Source organism: Rosa chinensis, chromosome 2 (assembly GCF_002994745.2).
Source record: "Rosa chinensis cultivar Old Blush chromosome 2, RchiOBHm-V2, whole genome shotgun sequence".
NCBI lineage: Eukaryota > Viridiplantae > Streptophyta > Magnoliopsida > Rosales > Rosaceae > Rosa > Rosa chinensis.
In genome coordinates, this window is record NC_037089.1 from 3,542,010 (window position 1) to 3,564,604 (window position 22,595).

General features: G+C 37.0%; 2 protein-coding genes across 3 annotated transcripts; one reads left to right on the forward strand and one right to left on the reverse strand.

Annotated features, from left to right (window-relative positions):
- Nucleotides 1–6,396: 6,396 nt before the first annotated feature.
- On the forward strand, nucleotides 6,397–9,789 carry LOC112189273. 2 transcript variants are annotated; one of them, XM_024328565.2, is made up of 3 exons: nucleotides 6,397–6,555; nucleotides 7,315–7,762; nucleotides 8,007–9,789. In XM_024328565.2, exons 2-3 carry the CDS (start codon nucleotides 7,361–7,363, stop codon nucleotides 8,796–8,798), a joined length of 1,194 nt encoding a protein of 397 aa, XP_024184333.1. In that variant the 5' UTR covers nucleotides 6,397–6,555; nucleotides 7,315–7,360; the 3' UTR covers nucleotides 8,799–9,789. The 2 variants fall into 2 exon arrangements, with proteins under 2 accessions (XP_024184333.1, XP_024184335.1); XM_024328567.2 differs by having other exon boundaries at nucleotides 6,419–6,555; nucleotides 7,321–7,762.
- Nucleotides 9,790–15,252: 5,463 nt separating this feature from the next.
- Nucleotides 15,253–18,708, reverse strand: LOC112188532 (cytochrome P450 734A1). The gene is made up of 5 exons (XM_024327663.2): nucleotides 18,228–18,708; nucleotides 17,131–17,354; nucleotides 16,782–17,026; nucleotides 16,294–16,681; nucleotides 15,253–16,119 (listed from the first exon to the last, which is right to left on the reverse strand). Exons 1-5 carry the CDS (start codon nucleotides 18,502–18,504, stop codon nucleotides 15,664–15,666), a joined length of 1,590 nt encoding a protein of 529 aa, XP_024183431.1. The 5' UTR covers nucleotides 18,505–18,708; the 3' UTR covers nucleotides 15,253–15,663.
- Between the last annotated feature and the right edge of the window lie 3,887 nt (nucleotides 18,709–22,595).

Here is a 22,595-nt window from a genome sequence, read left to right on the forward strand (position 1 = left end):
CTCTGAGTTTTGTGTTAAATTTGAAATTGTTGGATATTGAGGTTTTGTTGGATTTGGATTGTTGAACATGGTGGTTGGATTTGTCATGTTGGTAGTGTTGGGTGAATTCTCTTGTTAAAGGACTATTGTGAATTATTTGTTAGGTAGTAGAGTGAATTTGAGAAGGTGGAGTTGGAATCGTGAATTAGAAAAAGGGAAAAATTAAGAATGATTGTGGAAATTTTTGGAAGGATTTATATTATCGATTGGTGGTAATTTGTGATGAAGGAGGTGAGATTAAATTGATTAAGTTATCGAACGGCCCTTGTGAAGATTTAGATTGAGTGAAGTCTTTGAATGATTGAGAAATCGAATTAAAAATCGGTTGAGTAGTATGAGTTAGAGGACTTTGAGATTGTAAGGAATTATAGAATTTAATTCCGAATTGAAGAGTGGGGGTTGTATAATAATTTGTGAATAACGGATGCTTATTCCGAGGGGAATGAGTTGTTTTGATAGTATTTCATTATATGGTTAATTATATCCTATTCTATTGTGACAGGACGTACTGAGCCCCCGAGCGAGGAGGACACAGGCAGGCAGCAGGGTTAGCTGCGGGACTCACTTGTGAGTGGACTTTCATTTTTTTTAAAATAATGCATGCAGCATGGAAATAAGTTTTCAGTTGATTTATTATTTTGAGAAAATGTGATTTGTGGAAAATAAAGGATTTAAAAAGGAAACAGTTGACAAGGAGGCCAGTTTTGGTGCATGCGTATCTTACCTAGTTGGCAGTCCCTTCTAGGTAATAGTCTGGTCGGCAGTCCCGTCCAGACTACAGCTCGGTTGGCAGTCCCATCCGATGCGTCATCTGGTTGGCAGTCCCTTCCAGATGACTTGAGGTAGCTAGTCGGCAGTCCTGTCTACTACCTGTGGCTAGTTGGCAGTCCCTTCCGATGCGTCATCGGGTGGCAGTCCCTCCCCGATGGCATGAGATGCCTAGGAAGCAGTCCTTCCTAGTCATCAAATGAGTTTCTTGGAAAAGGATTGAGTTGGAACTTCGTTGGGTTTAGCTGCATGATGGTTTTGTTAAAAAGAGAAATGGGAAAGCATACCATAAATTGTTTTGATTCTAGTTTCGGTTTTGTTCACTCACTCTAATGGATTTTATATGTTTTCCCCTGGGCCCTTCGTTTTCAAATGCCCAGATTTTAGATTAGCAGAGAGTGCGTCCAGGCTGAAGGACTTGGAAATCAGCGCTTCCGTTTTTGTCCGTAGGTTATTACTTAACCTACCTTGTATGATATCGGCTTAGTTTAGTGTTACTCTGATAAACCTTTTCTTTTAAGTTTGATGGATGTTGTAGCTTACGGAGGATTATGTTGGGATTTGAACTTTCCGGATGTAATATATGTGCTTGGATTGTAATTTTGATATAATAGGTTGAGTAGAAGTTATAGTTGAAAGCATGTCCAGGTTTGTGAATTTTGGGTAGCCTATATTTAGGGGAGGTTCTGTCGAATTTTCGGTAGGATTTCGCTTAATGTGGGCCCCGCAGGCTCCGATCCAGGTAATTGGGGTGATTCCTGGGTCGGGTCCTGTTAGTGATGAAGATAGGCATCTATAGTTTTAAAAATCAGCTATATTGAGGATCAACATGGAAGAGCATTTCTTACACCGTGTCCTAAAAATGGGCTAAAGTGCATGCAAGGGTCCAAAATAACAAAGTGTGGGGAGATATTTGAATGTCCAATGATCGAGAATTCCCATCACCATGGTCCTCCTTGGCTGGACTAGGAATCCTCCATGAGTGGGACTCGTTGAAAAAGTTCACCTCCTCGCCGGAATCCGCTTAGCATTTTTCTCGCTCAAATCCCATACATTCTCATCTTAACTTTGATTCTTCCACTTTCAAGCCATAGATTGGGCGTTTTCTTCTCTTTGCATTGTTTCCTACATATAAAAGGAAATGCATTAAATATGGTAGAATAGTATAGAAGACAAATCAATTTCCATAGTTTTGGAACACAATTACATAAGTAAATTGTAACTCAACAATGAGTTTGACTCCACTTTTTCTTTTTCTTTTTTGGTCCGAACTTAAAAAAAAAAATAGAAAATTACACAGTAGCACAAGACCAATGATATAAACTCAAAAAATCCACCTTCAATTATATTTATACAAATAAGGACACGAGCTCAGCCCCAAAAATCAAATGATGCACGGTTGACTCCAAATTTTAATAGAAAAATGACCAAAATGCTCAGTTTTCATCAAACTTTACGCGCATTGCCACTGACCCAATACCCAACACCCCAAAATGAAAGGCCCAAAACAGAAACCCCAAATCTAAATTTGCAAACAAGCAGTAGCAGCTAGGCCTTACCGCCCAAACCCTCTCAAAGTCTCTCTCTCTCTCTCTAACACTTGCTCAACTCGAATATGGCTTCAATGGAGGTTGATAAGGTAATCCCTTACTCTTCTTTTGCGACCTTCGTTTTGGTTTCTAGAAATTGCAAGAGGAACATGTCAGCATGAGGTGGTTATCAAGAATTTGATTAGCATGAGGTGGTTTATGCTCTCAAAAGGCAGGGCCGAACCCTTTATGGTTTCGGTAGTTAGATTTGGATGTGTAGGATCAATCTCTTTAGTTGGTTTGCTTGTCAAATTGTTGTGCTTTAATGAATGCATGCAAATTGAATGTGTAGGATTAATCTATGTCTTTTCTTGCTCTTTAGCAATTTCTTGGGTATGGTAGTTTTGGTGGATTAGGAACTCATGCACATCAGGTGTTTGATGAAAATTCTCAATGAGGTTATTGTTATACAAAACCCTTTTGTTTTGACATGTTGATTACTATTACTAATTGCTACTGGTTTGGTAATCTTGATGTGGGAATAATGAGATTTTCTATGTTTTTAATTTCATTCATGGATTGACAGATCTAATTGTTACTACTCCTGCTACTGCAAATGAAGTTGCTACTGAACCAAGGACACGTTCAGCAATAAAGAAAAAGAAGAAATTTGACGAAGAGCTCTGAAATTCTCTCTCTTAGCAATGTGTAACAGAAAGGGATTTTTTTTTCTTTGAGAAGTAACGTAAAAGGATTAGAAGTAGTTACAGGTAAAAAAAGTAAATTAATTCATGACATGTGGCAAGTGAAGAACAGATTGTCCTTAATTATTTGTAAAATTTAATATTTATATGTTTAATTCAATCTTTAAATGATGTATTATTAAATCATCTTTTGTCAATAATTTATATATAATTTGTTAAAAAACTAATTTCCATCAGTGTGCCCAACTATCTCGTATAATCCATCAGCCAAACACATTTCAGTGATTCCACACCTCCACAAGCAACAAATACATGCGTGCACCATGCCAGTCTTGTTTAACTAATTCGTTTGGTTTCTTCTTCGATCTTTTTCCCTTGAGGCAATAGCAAGAAATGCTTGCTGGCTATGGAGTATCATGCAAAACTGAATCGAATCCGTCGGTCCTTTTTATCATCATCCCCAAACAAAGATAAGCAAAACGACAGTAGAAAGATGACATATTTAGTTAATTAGCAATGTTGTTTCAACAACAGCTTTCAAAATCGTGATGCTGGCGTCTTTTGCTTCCAAGCAACACATTAATATGTATATCACAGAGAAATTTCAACTTTTATTAAAGCAAGAAGTCAATGATCCAACAAGGGATGCTATACATTTACATACATATCTATATATACATACACGTATATGAGAGGAAACGTACGTACGTATTAATCCAAGACTACACGCATCTTCTACGCTAACATAAACTAGCTTTGCATGTGTTTATAATCGGTTATACATGATGAATGATTGAATAGTACGCAAGATAGATAAGACAGATCGAGTTGGAGTTGTTGCATGCCAACTTACTTTAGGGTTTCTCATTATTCTTCCCGGGTAGCCATATGCATGCTGCTTCTTATATATATATATATATATATATATATATTAGATCTGATCCAGAGCGGAGCTCCGCTTTGGAATTAACGTGTGAAGTTCGAGTTTTGGGTCACTTTTCGGTCGCATATCCACATCTCGACCGTTCAGTTTTTAAGTACTAGTGTATAGATCATCTCTGCAAATTTTCAACCAAATTGATGATCGTTAAGGTATCTAACTTGCTTAAACCAATGGACGGATTGAATCTGTCAACCTGAACCGTACTAGCTTTAAGGCAGTTATCAATGCCTTAACGATCATCATTTTGGCTGAAAATTTGCAGAGACGATCTATACACTAGTACCTAAAAACTGAACGGTCGAGATGTGGATATGCGACCGAAAAGTGACCCAAAACTCGAACTTCACACGTTAATTTTCAAAGCGGAGCTCCGCTCTGGATAAGATCTATATATATATATATATATATATATATATATATATATATATATATATATGATCAAAATGAAGCTAGCCAACTAACATTATAAAGTTGCTTTACAAAATAACGTGATTATGAAGTAACATCTTATATATGCATATCATATACAAATGTACCTTCGTTTCATGTCATCGAAAACAATATGAATAATTGATCACATAAGACACTACTTTGCACCAGAATCATATCTCATTTTGAAATACTAATCTAATCCAAACTTTAATATAAGAAGTGTGGCCATTTTCATGGTGGCTATCCTAATATCTTACATATATATTGCCCAAGAAGATGTGGTTCGATTCTGGCGATAGGGATTGGGAAAAGGACTTTATTTGTTATCCATGATAAAGATGACAACTAGAGACTTAATTTGATGAGATAGATAATTAGGCAAACATCGATCACATTAGTTTAATTCTCTCTCTCTCTCTCTCTCTCTCGTTTTTTATTGCAATGTGCGTGTTGACATGTTCAGAATTCACGAGTCAAAATCACTAATCATATACACATCTTGCTAGGGCTGGCCATTTACTACAATTCAAAGTATGACAATTTGACCATGGTTCTATATTTAGGAGATTAGGAGGTCTTGCTAAACTGGTCTTCAGAATACAAAAACTCACGTGTCCAAACAAATATTTTCCACCCTTGACAAAGAATTCCAATATATTAGGAAACTATATTATGTAATTCCCAACTTTTAGAAGCAAAATTAATTTGAAAAGTTTGAAATGAATTTGATGAATAAGGACCAAAAGCAACTCATGCATTTGTGACCTTGAAGAGTGAGTCTGGTCAAAAAATGAGTTGACACTGTTTATGGCTGAATATTTAGAAGGATAATCAAGTATTTTAACAAGAGAATTAAATTTTGAAATCGATAATGTTATTATAAGTACTTTTATACCATTTCAAAGTTCTTCTCATAAATATTAAGATCTATAGAAATGTATTTACATCATATGTATATTGAATCTCAGAGGAAAAGACGGTAAAAGATGTCAGAATTTTTAATATGTATGAATCATGATATTAAGTAACAATTTTTTTTCACTAAGATATCTTTTCTAAGAGAAATTATCGACAATAATCATCTAATGGAGTATTTTATGTTTGAATATTGACATTGAGATTGAAGAGCGAAGGAAATACAGCAATGTCTAGTATATAGATGTTAGGGCTAACAGTTGGGCTGTAAGACTTGTGCTTAGAATTCTATTTCTTTTTTTTTTTCTTTTTTTTTATAAAGTAAAACTAACCCCAACAATATGGTTCACTCATTTAAAACTTTGAATATATTTCATTTGAAAGAAAGGGAAACATGCATGACCAACTTATTACACTACCTTATCATCTTCTTTTAAGTAGGGTAACAGATCGTTCTGGCTCCACCTCCCCCAAGCATGAACCTTTTTTATGAAAATATTTCAAACAATTGTACCGTCTTTTTTTCTGGTTTTTGGTGAATACCATGACTCCATGAGATATATACAATCGAACCTCGAACCTCAAACCTCAAACTACTTATAGATTACTCATTATTAATCCACATCTCAACTTGCCATACAAGACAAGGCAATTGCACAACAGAACACAATCCAATTCCAATTAGCTCGTGTATATGTAAAGAACTAAATATATACAAAAAAGAGAAAGAAAAATTGGGCTGTGAAAGTTGATAACTCAGCTTAAAGAATTTACATTATTTACTTTGACTTGCATTATCTTTAGTAAATGGTAAGAGAATAGTTCGCTTTGTGCTTAACATTTTTTACTTGCATTATCAAGATGAAAAACCACAAACTAAATAATCGAAACTACTAAAGCAATATTTTATTTTTTGTAGGAAAAAAAAATTAGAGAAGAAAGTGGGTATATGCCATAGTGCACACCCATAATTTACCATAAGATGTTACAGTTAAGGCCCACCTCACCAAGCTATTCTTGGGTAGATGGCAACTTGGCATAGACACCATGCCATATTCGTTGCTTATTAAGCTAAATATTTGGACCTTTTAAATACTCACAAAATTAATAATTAATATCAAAAACCAAAAAACTAAAACAAACACAACAAGAAGAAGAAGAATCATCATCACAGACTTTCAAACTTTTTTTCTGATAGCCAATCTCTCTCTGAATTGACATTAAGGTCAGTTAAACTCTCTGTTTTACGTTTCTTTTTATCTCTTTCTGCATTTACAATACATGATCAATATCTGTGCTTTCAATCTTTCCATCTTAATTATTCAGTTCAATTCTTCTTCTTCATGAAGATTACAAATTTGCAGAAAAGCTATGATTTTTCTTCTTGGGTCAATCTGTTTTCTCTGACCCAACTCCTTATTTGCTGAGAAAACGGTGCAAACAAGAATAAAAAAAATTGGGTCTTGGTTTGTTTTGCTTGTTTGGTAGATGAAATTGGGTCGATGAAACTAAAACATGGAGTTGTCTTAAGCTCAGTTGAGTGCTAATTTGAGTTTTTTGAGGTCATAATCAATGTGAAACTTAGGAATTGTAAGTATGGTGCTTTTTATCTTCTTGCATTTTGTCAGCAGCCAAGCAGAGCATATGTTTTGGCAGCTTGATTTAGATTTTTGATCTTTTTATTTATTTCTCTGATTTTAGTAATGGAATGCTTCAAGTTTTTAGATTTTATATCCTTTTCTGTGGATAAAAATTGGAACTTTAAATGATTCCCAGCTAAGACATAGACGTGAGAGATCTTATTTGTTTGATAATATTCCCCAAAATGCGATGTTCCTTTTTATCGTTATATTAATCATTTGATCACCTTGGATCCTCTGTACTGTTCCTTGTGGGATTTTAAGACTATTATCATCTCATTTCAAAACTGAGAATCTTGTATTGTGACTTTTGCCTTGTGTCTTAAGTTTGTTCTCTTGTTCAGAAGCAGGTTTTGTGATCGAGAATTGGGGCGGTTGTATAATAGCATCATGAGATTCAAAAAAGGGAGCAATGTGGAAGTCCTGAGGAAAAAGGAGGTGCCTTCAGGATCTTGGTGCTGTGCCAAGATCATCTGCCGTGACGGCCACAAGTATACTGTTAGATATGATGGAGTAGAGGCTGCTAATGATGAGACCGTTGTGGAGAGGGTACACAGAACTGCAATTAGGCCTTGCCCTCCTCCACTGGAAGTTACAGAGAATTGGGTTCCTGGTGATGTTGTTGAGGTATTCGACAATTTTTCATGGAAAATGGCAACTATTTCTGATGTTTTAGGGAGCAAGTACTTTTTGGTCAGGATAGTTGGATCCTGCCGGGAATATAAAGTTGGGAAACTGGAAGTTCGAGTCAGACAGTTCTGGCAAGATGACAAATGGGTTGTGGTTGGAAAGGTAATATCATCTGAATCTTTTGCAGTTTTAAGAGCAAAATTCTTTTGAGTGTTGAGGATCTTCTTGTGATATCTATGTTTCATCCAATATTTATTCTTTCTTTGAACTCCATATTTAGGTGTTTCACTTTGAATATTTGAAGTTGAAATTTAGTCTGTTATAACGGCTATATAATACAGCTTTCACAAGCTGTTATCTATGTTGCTTTCACGTGCTAATTTCTTCTTAACTTTCTGGCACTCAGGGTTCAAGCCAATATGAGAATGGAAAACATGGTGCAATTTCAACTCTAAAGTACAGCCAAAAATCATGCCTTGAAGCTCAGAAAGTCAATTTCCAGAAATCCCACACTGCATCCTCTCAGAATCTGAAGAGAGGATCATCCTACTTGTATTCTCAAGATGAAGCGCATGGTGGAGGTACTGAGAAGTTTCGAGTAGTTGAGAAAGAATGCAGGTGTCACAGAGTCATTGCTAGCAACTTATCTAGATTTGCTGAACAGGTAGATGTTGCTTTGCCAAGTCAGATGCTGGGTGGAAAAGAAATACGTGCTTCTCTTAACAACGGAACAACTGTATTGTCTGTGGTTGATTTAGAAAAGAGGAACCCAAGTGGTAATGTTGGGTGTTTATTTGCTGTTAACTTAAAGTCGGAAGATGTCGATACTGTTACGTGCTCGGTAGGTAGTTGTAGCATCGGTAGCAATGATCCCTATAAGTCACCTCATCATGTTTCTTCTGGATCTACTGGAGATTTTGAAGACCAGTTTTGTGATGCTCAATCTGTTTGTCAGTTGGGATATGAGGAAGGAAACTGTGTCCTTCCCACAAAGAAAGATTTGGCTGCTGAGATCCATAGGTTAGAGCTGCAAGCCTACCGTTGCACGATAGAGGCATTGCATGCATCAGGACCTTTAAGCTGGGAGCAAGAAGAATTGGTGACAAATCTTCGTCTTTCGCTTCATATATCAAATGATGAACATTTAATGGAGCTTAGAAACTTAATTTCTACAGATAACAACATTCAAATTAGATGACAGGAAAACGGGAATTATGTCTTGTGATTCATTTTTCCTTCTAGCTGTAGAATCTGATGAAAGATTTTCATAATGACCTGGCTGCACTGTAAGAAACAAGATGAGTTGTTTTCACATCCTTTTGTATTTAGTAAAACACAGTGGTTCAGTTCAAAGTTCAGACTCAATGTAGTACAAACTTTTCTAAGTACACATCATAGACATCTTTCTGTATCAATCATATTCTTCTGTTTGTCTTTCTCTGGGGTTGTACTAATAGCAATATCATGATTATGAGGTTCATCATATGTTTATATAGGAAGTTGCCTATATATGTAACTGTTTGAGATGTTATGGATGTTTTCCTGCAAGTAATCAACTTGTAAGTTTGATTTGCATATGTCTATTTTATTTTTGGTTCTCTTTTTTGTTTGTAAAGCTTGCAGCTTTCTCTTAGATGTCCTGATCATGAGATATATCATAGTTATATGTGTACATGACGTGATTGTCACCCTATCACTTGGAAGTATACCATTTCATTTGTGGACAAGTATTGATGCTTCCCCTGGGTTTTCCAGGGCCTAAGTAGGAGGATTGTCCCCTTACTTCCAAGTCTCCAAAGTTGATGCTGGGGCTGGCCAGCTTTCTCTCGGTTACAGGACGGCTTATGATGCTGTATTACATTTGGTTTCTGCATTCTTCCATTTCAGGCCACCTGTGAGCCTTAGATGCCTGTTTTGCTGAAGGGTGTAAGACAAGAATCTTGTGGCTGACATGGGGATGACCTGAGATGTGGATGCTTGAAAGGTTTTATTTCAAACCTCTGCTTCAGCTCATTCATGTACAATTGATTTGACTTGCTGATTTCTGTTATTAGTCTCAATCTGTTAGAAATTTCTATCTTGTGAACACAGTTGCATTTCATATTGTCTTTCCTTTTCTTTTGGTGCCTTTCTTGTTTAGTCTGGATATTGTAATTGTATACAAGGGCAATATCTTGATTCAGTCAATACAAGAAATTTCTAAAATGAAGTGAAGTAGCAAGAAACCTTACCTGGAGAGAATTGTTGTGCTGATTATTCTGAAGTCAAATGTATAGTATGAAGAACTTGAGGATATTTTAGGTTATTTTCAATTTTATGACTTGGTCAAAACTTCAATCATGATTTTGAGATGAAGACTCAACAACCTCTACTTGCTTATAAGTCTACTTGTGATGCAACATACTCATAGGTGCCTCTGAAATTTGTAACTTGATGACTTTTACATGTAACTTCTGCAATAGATGCAATGAATATAATCTGAAACTTATATGCATGCACATCTGCACACATGCCTCCTCTATGATGCTTGCTTGACCACTTTGTGGGCTGAAGATGGTTTTGATTGCTAGCTTCCTAAACATTCTCTTTGGGAGATGTATAATCTATTGACTATAACTGTATTAGTGAAAGTGTGATTTTGTTTCATTGCATGGTGGCTCACTTGATAGCATACAGGTTGGCATCTTACTATGATCAGCAAGAATATGTAATTTGCTCTCAAATTGTCCATAAAATTTTTGATAATCAGTAACCAAATTGCCAACTTTCTGAGTGTCAGTAGTAGGAAGATATCATCTCCTGTTTGACCACCGAATTCCCTACTGCCTATTCATTATATGTTTCCTTTTGAACTTATCTGCTTGGTACTGTTGCATTGCTCATTTGGTCCCTCGCATCTGCTGCTTTATGCTATGGTGATTATGTTAAATATTCATTTGAACCAGTGAGCAGAGTATCGAATGAACATGTGCGGATGGTATGGGTAACTTAAAGGTAACAAATCTGATGATAATAGATGGTTACTGAGCCCACATAGACAAATGAAAATATAACTTGTTGTGCATGTTCCGTTTGGCGTGAATGACCTCAGAATGTCTTTTCATTCCTCCATCTCAAGCTGTATACATCTCACTTGTTTCTGTTGCGTGGCTTCAAGTTTTGATTTACGCAGCCTGGAATTACAGTTTTTACGGTTTCTGCTGCAGAATTGTTCTATGAGAAATATATATCAGTTTGGTCAATCCTCCGGAAACTAAGTAGAGAGCTTTGAACGGTGTTAATCACCAACTTTATTTACTTTTTGGCAAGATTGGAGGAACTAGTAAATCAGGCCTACTCAGTATTTTGTTCAATTTGATGGAACTATTTGAGGATCTTGAGCATATGATCTGACAAATTCATTGAACTGCATCAGCAAAATATCATTGCTTTGGCAAATCAAATGATTAAGCTAAAATTTTTTTTGTTCACATGTACATTCGTCCCTGACATTCTTTTGGACAATGCAGTGGAATTCTGAAGCCGAATTTTCATTGATTGTTTTTCGTACTTGAGAAGATTTCAGAGAATGCAACAGAATAATCCAGCTGAATTTTCGGACTGATTATTCTTTTATCCAGATATTCTTTTCAGACAGTTTAATTGTCATCGAGACCAACTGTAAGCGTCTTAAGTTGGTATGCATTTTGACAGATGAAGCTTTGAACTTTAATTGAAAGCTGGAACCTTGTATGACACTCTAAACCAGCAAGAAGAATGCTTGCAACTGAAATTACCATCTTTTGGGCTTTATGTATAAATCTTGTATGGTACGGAATATACAATTCTTGGGCTTCATCGATGCAATATTGGATTGCAACCCACTTCTTAGAATCTTAATGAATTCCATCTCTATGGTACTGTATGACCTGGAAGAAAACCTGCCCAGAAATCATTCTTATGCATATCTGGCTAAAGATTCTTCGTATATTTTCTGTCTCTCTTTCATTTTATTTTTTTTGTAGAAGCTGCACAAGGGCTTTTTTTTCCCTTCATTTTTGGACAAGTCAAATCTCTATTTCTAATAAAATTACAGGCAGATATCTTGAGCATGATTCACAAGTTAATTATGCTTAATTGGCATAACCACCATCTTATTCACAAAACGTGTTTGACTATACAGATAACCACATGGCACTCTTCAAGTTTACAGGCGTCCTGAACTTTTGCTCTTCTTCTCCATCAGAATCTTGAATAGAAGCAAACAGGCAATCACACAGGTGGCATTGTCTCTGAGATGAGCAACAAAGTTCCAAGGTGTCATTCCTTTCTTAAATTTCTAGCAAGAAAGGCTCTTTTGGATTAACAAAAATGAGTGTGGGGGGTGGTGGTGCATTTATTTGGATCCCACCAGATCCTCTCTGCTATTGTCTCACTCTCTTCTCCTCCATGATTGGTATTCCCATGTGATTGTGCTCCTCCTCTAAACACTCAGGCACACAAAGAAAGAGAGAGAGAGAGATATAGACAGAGATGTATGGGTCTTGTTTGGGCTAATCCTCCTCGATGGTCCTTAAGGACCTTAACCTGTAGGGTGGTACTGGTACTACTGCCTCCTCCCCAACAATGTTTTAGGTGTGGCTACTATTACAAAGATGATGCAGATGCAAAGCTATTACCATGACCTAGCTTTTTTCACGATTTTGGTTTGACAGATACATTTTGGTCCTCATCTGTACCAATATCCCCAATATCGACACATAACATGGCATTCGAAAAGTATTAAGTTGTTGTCATTTCTACATATATTTATGAGCTGCCCTTCCCTATACCTAAGCTGTACTACACCATTTATTGTTTTCAATGCCCATTTTTTGGTGGTGTTGTGATTTTACTTCATGCCACTCCCTTTTGAGTTAAGTAAACGTGTTTTTGCTATGTTCTAAACAATTGGTTTGAGAGTTCAATCAACCAGTTTTGGTTTCTTTTTTTCGGGATCGATTGGCTTGTACCCTTGTAATATGATGACTTTAACGAGTGATCATAAAACAACCACGTAATAGTTAAACAATGTGTCAGCTATGTTAATTATTGATCGCCTATTACACCACATCAATATTGTCACATTGTTTCACCGTCACAGTGAAAGATTTATGTTCAGTAGGAGGAGACATTCATCACTCATCATGCTCTATTAAAAATGGTTTTGCTAAATATCTGTCATATTTCCAAAACAACTAATAGAGACTTCTAAGCCATCCCAGTAATCAAATGGTAGGTAAAGATTGGGCAAAACAGTGAGATATGGATGATGTATAGAGCATAAAGAAAGAGTAGCCATTGCCAATCATAATGCAGAAGAGAATTACAGAAGGGCATAGGAGGCCTTTGGTCTATGACAGACCGACAGTGTTGCATTAATCAAGGGCAGACATTACATGAGCCAGCTCAATCGCTTTGGCATGACTGCAAATTTGGGAGACATTGGTGGGGGGATTTACACTATTATAAACTTAGCTAGCTAGCTGGTTTTGATTCATTATATTAGGGAAAATTAAAAAATACAGATGACTCTGCCACAACCCTAGCTACATCTTAAACCATTTTCTAGGGATCTATAAAACCCATATTTTTAATCTGGCTGAAGAAGGCAGGGGACAAAAAACCCATTTCAATTCCTGAGACAGATCAATTTTTCTAGTTCCTGACAGATATATATGTAATCTGATTGCTGTTCTTAGGGTTCAAACGGCTAGCTACTTGCACAAAAACAAAATGGGGTTCAAAATAACCTCAACTTTACTCCAAGTTTTTCTGCATTGCTGTCTTGTATATATTTACGAAACCATGGAGCTAGCTAGCTTGACCTTTTGAGATGGATCCATTGGAGAGCTGGGTTTGTCGTCTAGCTCGATGAGGGAGACATTGCCTAGATGTTAATGTTAGAAGCATGCTTTGTAAATTTAAAATTAAGGGCCAAGATTAGGACATGGATTACTATTTATGAGGGGAAGTGTGTTGCAGATTAAACTATTGGGAGGAGAATCATGGGTACGTGAAAACATTATATTCTTAGTTTTATGTGATTGGAGTATCGTAAAGGCAATTCTGGCTCTTCCTCATGCCCTCTCTCCCTCTCTCTTCCATTCAGATTTTCAGATAGAAAGCAAAGAACACTTCCCCCAAGATTAAGGAATGCGCAATACATAATAATGGTTATGGTCCTTGTCTAGCACTTTATTCTAGATAATTAATCATGCTTCGTGATAAGGAAGAATAATCAGGTTATAATCACCATTAATTCCCCAATACATAATATACGCCCTTCATCGAAAGCGAGAGTGTGAGAGAGATTGATATATGGATTTTCTATCTTACCACTTGTTGTGTACAATTATGTGTTATCTTATTCTTATTACATTTAAATTTAACGCGCATAATGAAAATAATAACTCATTTTTTTTATAGAAGCTGATAAATAAGAAGAAGTTTTTTCATTCCCTAAAATAAGAAGGAATCGAAAGTTATGAGTCATATAGATAAGGAAATTAGGGATGAGTGATGAGATCACATGCTTCTTGGCATGCTCTTGATTCCTTTAAGGCTTTAACAACAGCTAAAATACACCAAAATACAAATTGAAATAGAAGAGAGGAGATTTGATTTGTACCAAAGCTCCAAACCCACATGCTACTTTGGGGACCATCAAAAACCCCAAAAACTATAGCTACCTTCCAAGAGCATGAGGAGATCCCAAAAAGCAATACAAAAAGAAAGAAAGGTTGTTACAATTACATCTCTCAACAAAAACAAATCTTTCAAATTAAACTAACAAACTCAAAACTCAAAAAGCCCTAAAACCCATAAAAGGAGAATGTATCAAAAAAGTGTATTTGCATGCTGGATTCACATTCACCTTTGCTTTTATTCTTAATTAAAACAACATTTCATGCCTTGGGTAAAGCATGAGTCACTCCTTGCTTTAGTTTAGTGTTTGCATCTACTAACAATACCATAATCTAATCAAGAATACATTCATTCTTATAAATAATAGGGTAGTGAAGGATTTGAGCACCCCATGTTGATAATTTATAAAGGGCACCTCAAAATAGCTAAAACTTGTTGCAATGTGAGAGAACAACGATTTAATTTTCATGGACTTCAAGATCATTATTGTTGTTGCCCTAATTGGTATTAGAAACCTATATACATTCCGTTTTGAATTCCTTAACTTGTAGGCTGTAGCCATGTATATAAGCAAGCATATATTATACATATAGACAGCTGCTCTAGAGTGAGCTCGAGTGAGCCATAAAATAAGCAAATGTTTGATGTACGCATACTTTTGCATTGGAAACATACATTGCTACATTTTCTTTTTTGGGTTGCAACAACTTGGTTTCTAATCAACTAAACCCTCTCTTCTACAAATGGGAATTGATCGAGCTGAACAAATGATATAGTAAATTAGTCGACTCATAGTTCAGATATTTATTACTTCAGTTTTGATGTGTTCCCTCAAAGTAAACTTTGCTGCTAATTCTATGACTGATTTGGTCATTTAAAACGTATTAAAATTGAATCGGTTCTATTTTGATCGATTTGGTCCGGAGTTTATTGGAAAACTAGAAATCATTGATGCAACCAATTAAAGATTCATTGATCGAAACTGATGGTACAAAACTTTGTAGCAACAGAACAGAATATACATTACATACAAACGAGAGAAAGATAGATGAAGAAGCTAGCTACCTACCTGTTAGCAATTTACTAATTCCTAGATTGAGAAAAGAAAGCTTACATGCCAAGGTTAATACCTTTCCTTTGGTAAAAAACCATGGTCCTGTTCATGAGGGGGTCAGTAACGCTAGGTTAAAGGGAATTCAACATATTCTCTTAAGATATATGCCACTTTAGCTCCTATAGTTATATGAAAACCCAGCATAAAAAAAAAAAAAAAACACGAAGAAAGTAAAAAACCAAATTGAGTAAATCGACCGAATGGGTATTTCAGTCAATTAACTTTGGGATCCTATACCCGCACTCAGACACAAAGGATTGGTATGCATAGGAGCAGAGATAGATCAAGACCCTTGATCCTGTCCGTGATCTTGGGGGAGACGCTGAAAAATGACGGGTGCACCATATTGAGGGTAAAGCATCATCAGGACCGTTGGTGCATGTTGATAAGTGGGGGACATCTTAAACGAGAACCGACGGAGCATGATGGCGAGGGCCAATTTCGCCTGCAACAGCGCTAGATTTTGCCCGATGCACGTGCGGAGCCCAAGCCCAAAAGGAATGAACGCCACCGGATGCTTGGCGGCCCGAGCCACGCCCTCCGCGAACCGGGCCGGGTTGAACTCATTCACGTCATTTCCCCATAAGCTCTGGTCATGATGAACGGCCAGGATTGGGATCAAAAGCTCGGTCCCACGGGGGATCTTATATCCCCCGAGCTCCACATCCGTTCTCGACCGTCGGATCGTCGCGACCGTAGGCGGGTACAACCTTAGAGATTCATTCAGGATCATATTGAGCTGCAGACAACGATCACTTAAAATAAAAATTATGAAACGCCTAAAATACCCTTACGTGCCTTGGACACGTAGGATGAGAAAGCAAAAGGTGGCAGTTTGGTTTTTTGTTATGAGAGGAAACAAACATGGGGGGGGTAAGAGACAAGACATGATTTTTGTCCTAGTGTTGCTTACCGTCTTGAGCTTTACGACATCGTCTTTGGTGGGTATGTCACGTGATCCGCACACCCTGAGCACCTCGGCACGTGCCTGCAGCTGCCACTGAGGGTGCATTGCCAAGAGAACCGTCGTCCACGTCAGCAAATTGGATGTGGTTTGGCTGCCAGCAAAGAAGAAGCTCTTGCACTCTTCAACAATGTCGTTCACAGTGATGGCGTCAAGATTGGATGGTGGTGAAGAAGAATCCGAGGCCTGAATCATAAGCCCCAATAAATCCTTGGAACATTTTCCATTCACATTGTTGATCGAATTTTCTCTCCGTCGATCGATCAACTTCATGAGCTTTTTCCGAATTTCCTTATCCAATTTCCAAGAGTTTATGTTTCGTCTCGTGGGTACAAATCTAAAAAACAAATTAAATTTGTTAATTAACGTTTGATAACATAACATGATAGACAGTACCTTTTTTTTTTTTTTTTAATGTATATATATGTATATGTTACCTAAAGCCGGGAATGAAGACTTTTTGAAAGGCCTCGGCAACGAAGAGCACTTGCTGAGCTTGTAGCCTGAAAATGGCTTTGCCGTCTTCGTAGCTGCTTCCAAATGCAGTTCGGGTAATAATGTCTTCGGTTAGGGTTTGGAACGATTCGGAAACTTCAATCTCAACCTCACCAGAGTCGGACGACATTGCTGACCATTTGTCCATCATATCCACCATACTCGTTGCCATGACAGGTATGAGTAACTGAAATCTCATTAATCATCAAAATTAATGAAATTGGAATTATTACTTGTCACAATTAATTAGGAGAGCTTCAGGACTAGCTAGCTAGCTAGCTTGAGAGTTACCTTGAGATTCTCCATATGAAATGTAGGGGTAATGATCTTTCTGTGGTGAGCCCATTTCTCACCTTTAAGGCTCAAGAGGCCGTCGCCTTCGAGTTGCTTCACAAGTGGGTGAGCCTCATTTTTCTCGTAGAATTCCGACTTGGAAGTAAATACTTCGCGGATAAGATCGGGGTCGGAGACGGTGAGCCGAACTGTTGGTCCGAACCACACAAGAAATGATGCACCTATTCGAAAGAATTTTAAACAAGTTTTATGATACAATTAGTTATAAGTATGGAATGGATAGTGTAGACCCTACAATGGGGGAGAGAGAGAGAGAGAGAGAGAGAGAACAAAAACAAAAGAAAGTAGAGGGATCGAGGAAGAAGACAACCCAAGAATTAGCTATATAGCAATACCAAACAGATACATACATACAAAGGCCTTGATTTGGGGACTCCAAGCCCCCAAATGAAAACAAACGAAAGAGGACGACAATCAAAAACTGAAAAAGTAAATGAAAAGCTTTGCTTTCCCCACAGAAAAAAAAGTTGATGCAGAGCTCAAAATTAATTTGTCTGAAATTGAGTTTACCACCATTTTCTTGAAGGAGAACGGATTACACAATGAGATAGAGAAGTAGGGGGGAAAACAGATAGCTAGCTGTGGAAAAGAACAAAATCTGAACTTTAACATCAAGCATCCAAAAAGCTCAGAAAAAGCAGCCTGAAAAAAGGCTGAAGAAGAAGTACCCAAAACTAAAAATGAGCCTTTTCTAAAAAGCCTCAAATTCTGATCACCATCACAAACCAAGCTAAAGGAACAATCATGCATAGCAGCTAGCTACAAGCTAGCTAGCTAGCACACCCATCACTACCACTTTAATCATTTAACTTCAAGACTCTTATCTCTTTCTTTTTTTGAAACACAGAAACCAAAGAGAGAAGATAGAAGACTTATCATACGCTCCAATTCACCAACAGATACATGAATGCAATATCAAGCCAAGAAATTGAAAACCCAGTTGTGAAAACTTGGTGAAATTTTTTCTTCTTCTTCTTTGTTCAGGTTATAAAACAACGAAAACCAGGTGATGAGAGAGAGAGGTGGTTAATTACCATAGATTTTTTTCCAGTGATGGTAAAAAGGGAGGACTCTGGGGAGAATATTGTGACAGGAAGAAGGCATGGTTTGAGAAGAGGCCTTGATCATCATCCCCACAAGCTCTTTGACATTTCCAATGAAGAACTGATAAGGAGGTCCTCTGATCCCTTGCCTTGAGAAATGCTCCTCAATTCTTCTGGGCCTCCACCAAAGCAACACCACAATCCTCAGACCAAAAACTCCAAGAATGAAACACAGGGACACAAACTTGAGCCAGGACCATAGCTCCATGTTGATCACTAGCCTCTCTTTCTTCCTAGCTCCTAAGTCTTGCGTCTGTTACTTGAAGTGTGTCTTGGTTTTAAATACTAGGAAGAGAGAGACAGAGAGAAAAAGAGAGGAGGTGGTGGGTTTTAATTTTTAGGAGGGAGAGAGAGAGAGAGGGAGGAGAAGCTAAGTAAGCAAGGCCAACGGCGTAGGGGCCGCCATTGGAATTCTAAGGGTCAACGAGTGAGAGGGGAGAGGGGGATTTGTTAATAACATTGTTTCTCAATTCTTTGAGGACAATGTTACCCTTGTCTTTTCCTATTAGTATTATTATATCCCACCACTAGATTTTCAAAATTATTTATTTTCTATTTTTATTGAAATTATCACAGCCTTTTCTTTTTTGAAAAACCTAATTTTTTTTGTTTATTCGTATGGAATGTTCCGAGCTTTCTGAGAATTTCGATTATCATTTTATATTGCATAAGCTAATTCAAAATCTAATAGCTGCACAAATTAAAATATAAGTTTTACCTATAACTATGATGACTCTTGCTACCCCAAGTTAAATGGAGTTTTTCTTGATCAACTCCTTTTATATTTCTTTTAAGACCGATTAGAGGGACATTTGTTTCAAGCTAATTACAACTAGCCTAATAATGGAAAGTTCCATGGTAGTTGGCAATTCACTATACATAGTAAAATAGTAAACAGTATTCAACACATTACTTTACACTGATAAATAACCTTCTATTTTGAGAATGAAACCAACTATGTGCATAGTGTGCCATTACCATATTTTTGCCCAAATTAATAAACCTTGTGGAGACATGGCAATTAATATTTGATGTTCACTAACATTATTGTTTTGTTAATTAATCTGAAAAAAAAACCCACATGTATGTATTATGGACATAATTTAGAAAAGAATTATTGAGTCAACTCCATGATTTATGTACAATGCTAGTAAGCAGTAACCCATGTTCCTTAAACCCATATCATTTTTTGACATTGAAATAATTGAAATTATTGTATGCACCGACGGTGCAAATGACACAACACTTATAAGATAATCTCAACTTTTGATATTTATAATTAATATTTTTATTAACAACCTAAGAGTGTATTTAATATAATCTAACCATCCATTTATGTCGATGCAAGTGCACGTCGATGTACTAAATCCTCCCCCAATAATGATTAGTAATAAGTAATTCAACACCTATGTTTATAGTCTTCAACCTTCGGTCACTGTAGATTACACTGATTAAGAAACTTGTAGTATTAAAAAAGAAAAAGAAAAAAAAAAGACTCTAACGTAACTTAAAATGTACGCATATATATTTTCATACGTTACAAACATGAACATTTGAGTTGTCTTAACTATTATTATTAATAAAGTCAAATCATAAAAAATAGCATAAACCATGTTCCTTAAACCCATAATTCATCTTTTGATATTGAAAAATTAGTGATAAGCAATTCAATACCTATTTTCAACCTGGCATGCGTTGTAGATTACACTGATTAAGGAACTTGGGCTATATTTGTTTCATGGGATTGGACATCCCTATCAGCTTGTGTTACACAAATCCCATGTTTGGCAACAGCAAGGACTGTTTTAAATGAGACTCTAGAGTCCCAAATTCTCATAAACACCTTCTACCATAAACCCCCCAAAAACCATGGGATTATGGAAGCTCTCATTTTCACCTTCTACTGAAAATTCTCGTTCTGCTCTCCTTCTCAGCAACTTTCACTAATTATGAGATTAAACACAAGCACACCTCATTCTATCCCCAATTGAACCTAGAATCACTGCCATAGAAGGTTGTAGCGATGGTGGCCGAATACCCAGAAATCAAATTTTCCAAAATTTTATCAAATTCAAAAACCATGTATACTAGCATGTAGAACACGAAGAGCAGATCAACTTTCATACCTTATGCACCTCAAAACATTGCCGGAGCCGCCGGAATTTGTACAGAAACTGCAGGAGAACCCAAGATTTTCAAGGTCCGATTCTCTCTCCACAACTAGCAACCAGACCAGCCGAGGAAAGAGAAACGTCGGTGACGACGAGATGGATCAAACCCAGCTGGTACGCCTGCAAACCCAGCTGGTACGCAAAACATTGCCGGAGCCGCCGGAATTTGTACAGAAACTGCAGGAGAACCCAAGATTTTCAAGGTCCGATTCTCTCTCCACAACTAGCAACCAGACCAGCCGAGGAAAGAGAAACGTCGGTGACGACGAGATGGATCAAACCCAGCTGGTACGCCTGCAAACCCAGCTGGTACGCCTGCCGGAGGTGGCCTGATGGCAGAGTTCCGATCGGCTGCCGTTTGGAGCTTTGCGGGTCTTCAGGTCGATGGTGTTGGCTCTAGTTTTAGTCCTAACTGACCAAACATGGGTTAGGGAATAACATAGCATAATCCAAGCTTGAGGAGTTCAGGACTCTTATAGAAATTAAGGCAAGGTATGACAGTCCAGTGAAACAAACATAGCCTTGTAGTATTATAAAGAGAAACTTTTAGTCGATCGTAACTGAAAATGTATGCATATATATTTTCATATGTTAGAAACAAAATATTTGAGGTGTCTGAATTATCATTGATAACAAAGTCAAATCATAAAGAATAACATAAGCCGCCATAATTATTTTTAAAAGAATTATTTATATACGCAAATACATGTGTGCTAATTACTAGAATATGACTATATGTAAACACATGATGGGATAAATGAATAGGAACAGAATATAGATAGATGGATCTAGCAAGCTAGCTACTTGTAACTAACCATGGTGGTTCCTTGAAAGGGGAAGGACATATAAATGGGGAACGTTCATAGAGATGGAGTGGTATAGTTCCTTTCCTACCTTTCTTCCTTGTTCCCAAAAGATGATTTGGGAATTAGGAATTGAAGTAGAAATAGAGATGAGATAGATGAGGAGAGGAGGGGGCGGGGGGCATAGCACAAAGAAGGTTGTAGTTTTGGAATGTTGCTCTTAAATTTGAGCACATGGAAACAAGGCTGTCTATTTTAGGGTTTCTTTTGTGTGGTTTTGGTGGGGAAATATGCTCTAGTTGACCCAAACAATGGGGGTACCCACGCAAAGGCACCCTTCCCTAATCCTGTCCTAATAGACCCAAGACATGTTGGCCCATGAGCCCTTCATGGGTCCTACAGATTTAAAACAAACTCAACCGTTACACTTGACATCCATCCAGGATCTACTTCAAATACCTAGAACCACCCCCCCCCCCCCCCCCCCCCAAAACGAAGTTCATCATTTCCATGCCCAAATTCGACAGAGTAACCGTTCACATTAACCTCTAATTAATTCGACCATCACCAATTATACGATAAAATACATAGTTAATTAATTTTATAGGAACGTTATATGTTTAGCAATACATATATAATAGATGCCCAATAGGGACAAATAACAAAGGCGATAGATGTGTTCAATATATGATATAGTTGACAGTGATTTCTACAATATAGACATACTGAGTATTAAGTTGATAATTTATAAAAATTTCTTGATTTTGTGAAGATGAGTTACGTAGAAGTGTGAATGTCTTAAAAGATTGTGTGTACTGAGCAGATAAGAGCAAACGCAATACATATGTTTGTGGAATTATAATATAATTTTAATAGTGACCTCGTCGAGGGGTTAGATTTGCCAGCTATGCAATTACTGATCGACACAAATGTCCATAAACATTGCATACACACTAAATAGGGGGGCAAGAGCACAGATGATATATGTATTATCTTGTACAAGTAATGATGATCGGTTAAGAGTTCAGACCATGCATGAATTTTCTGCTCATGAAGCTGAATTAAATACGAGTGTAAAATGTTAAAGAATACCATATGTTACTACATATAGTAAGAAGATAATGCATGACACGCATGCAACGTACCATTGATCAACACGTATAGGGAGGCAAGAGCACACGTGATACATGTATTATTTTGTACAAGTAGTGATGATCGGCTAAGGGTTCAAACTTGTCAAGTATACAATTGAAGAAATGCATAAATTTTATGCTCATAAAACTGAATTAATCAATTAAATACGAGTGTGAATGTTGAAGAATACT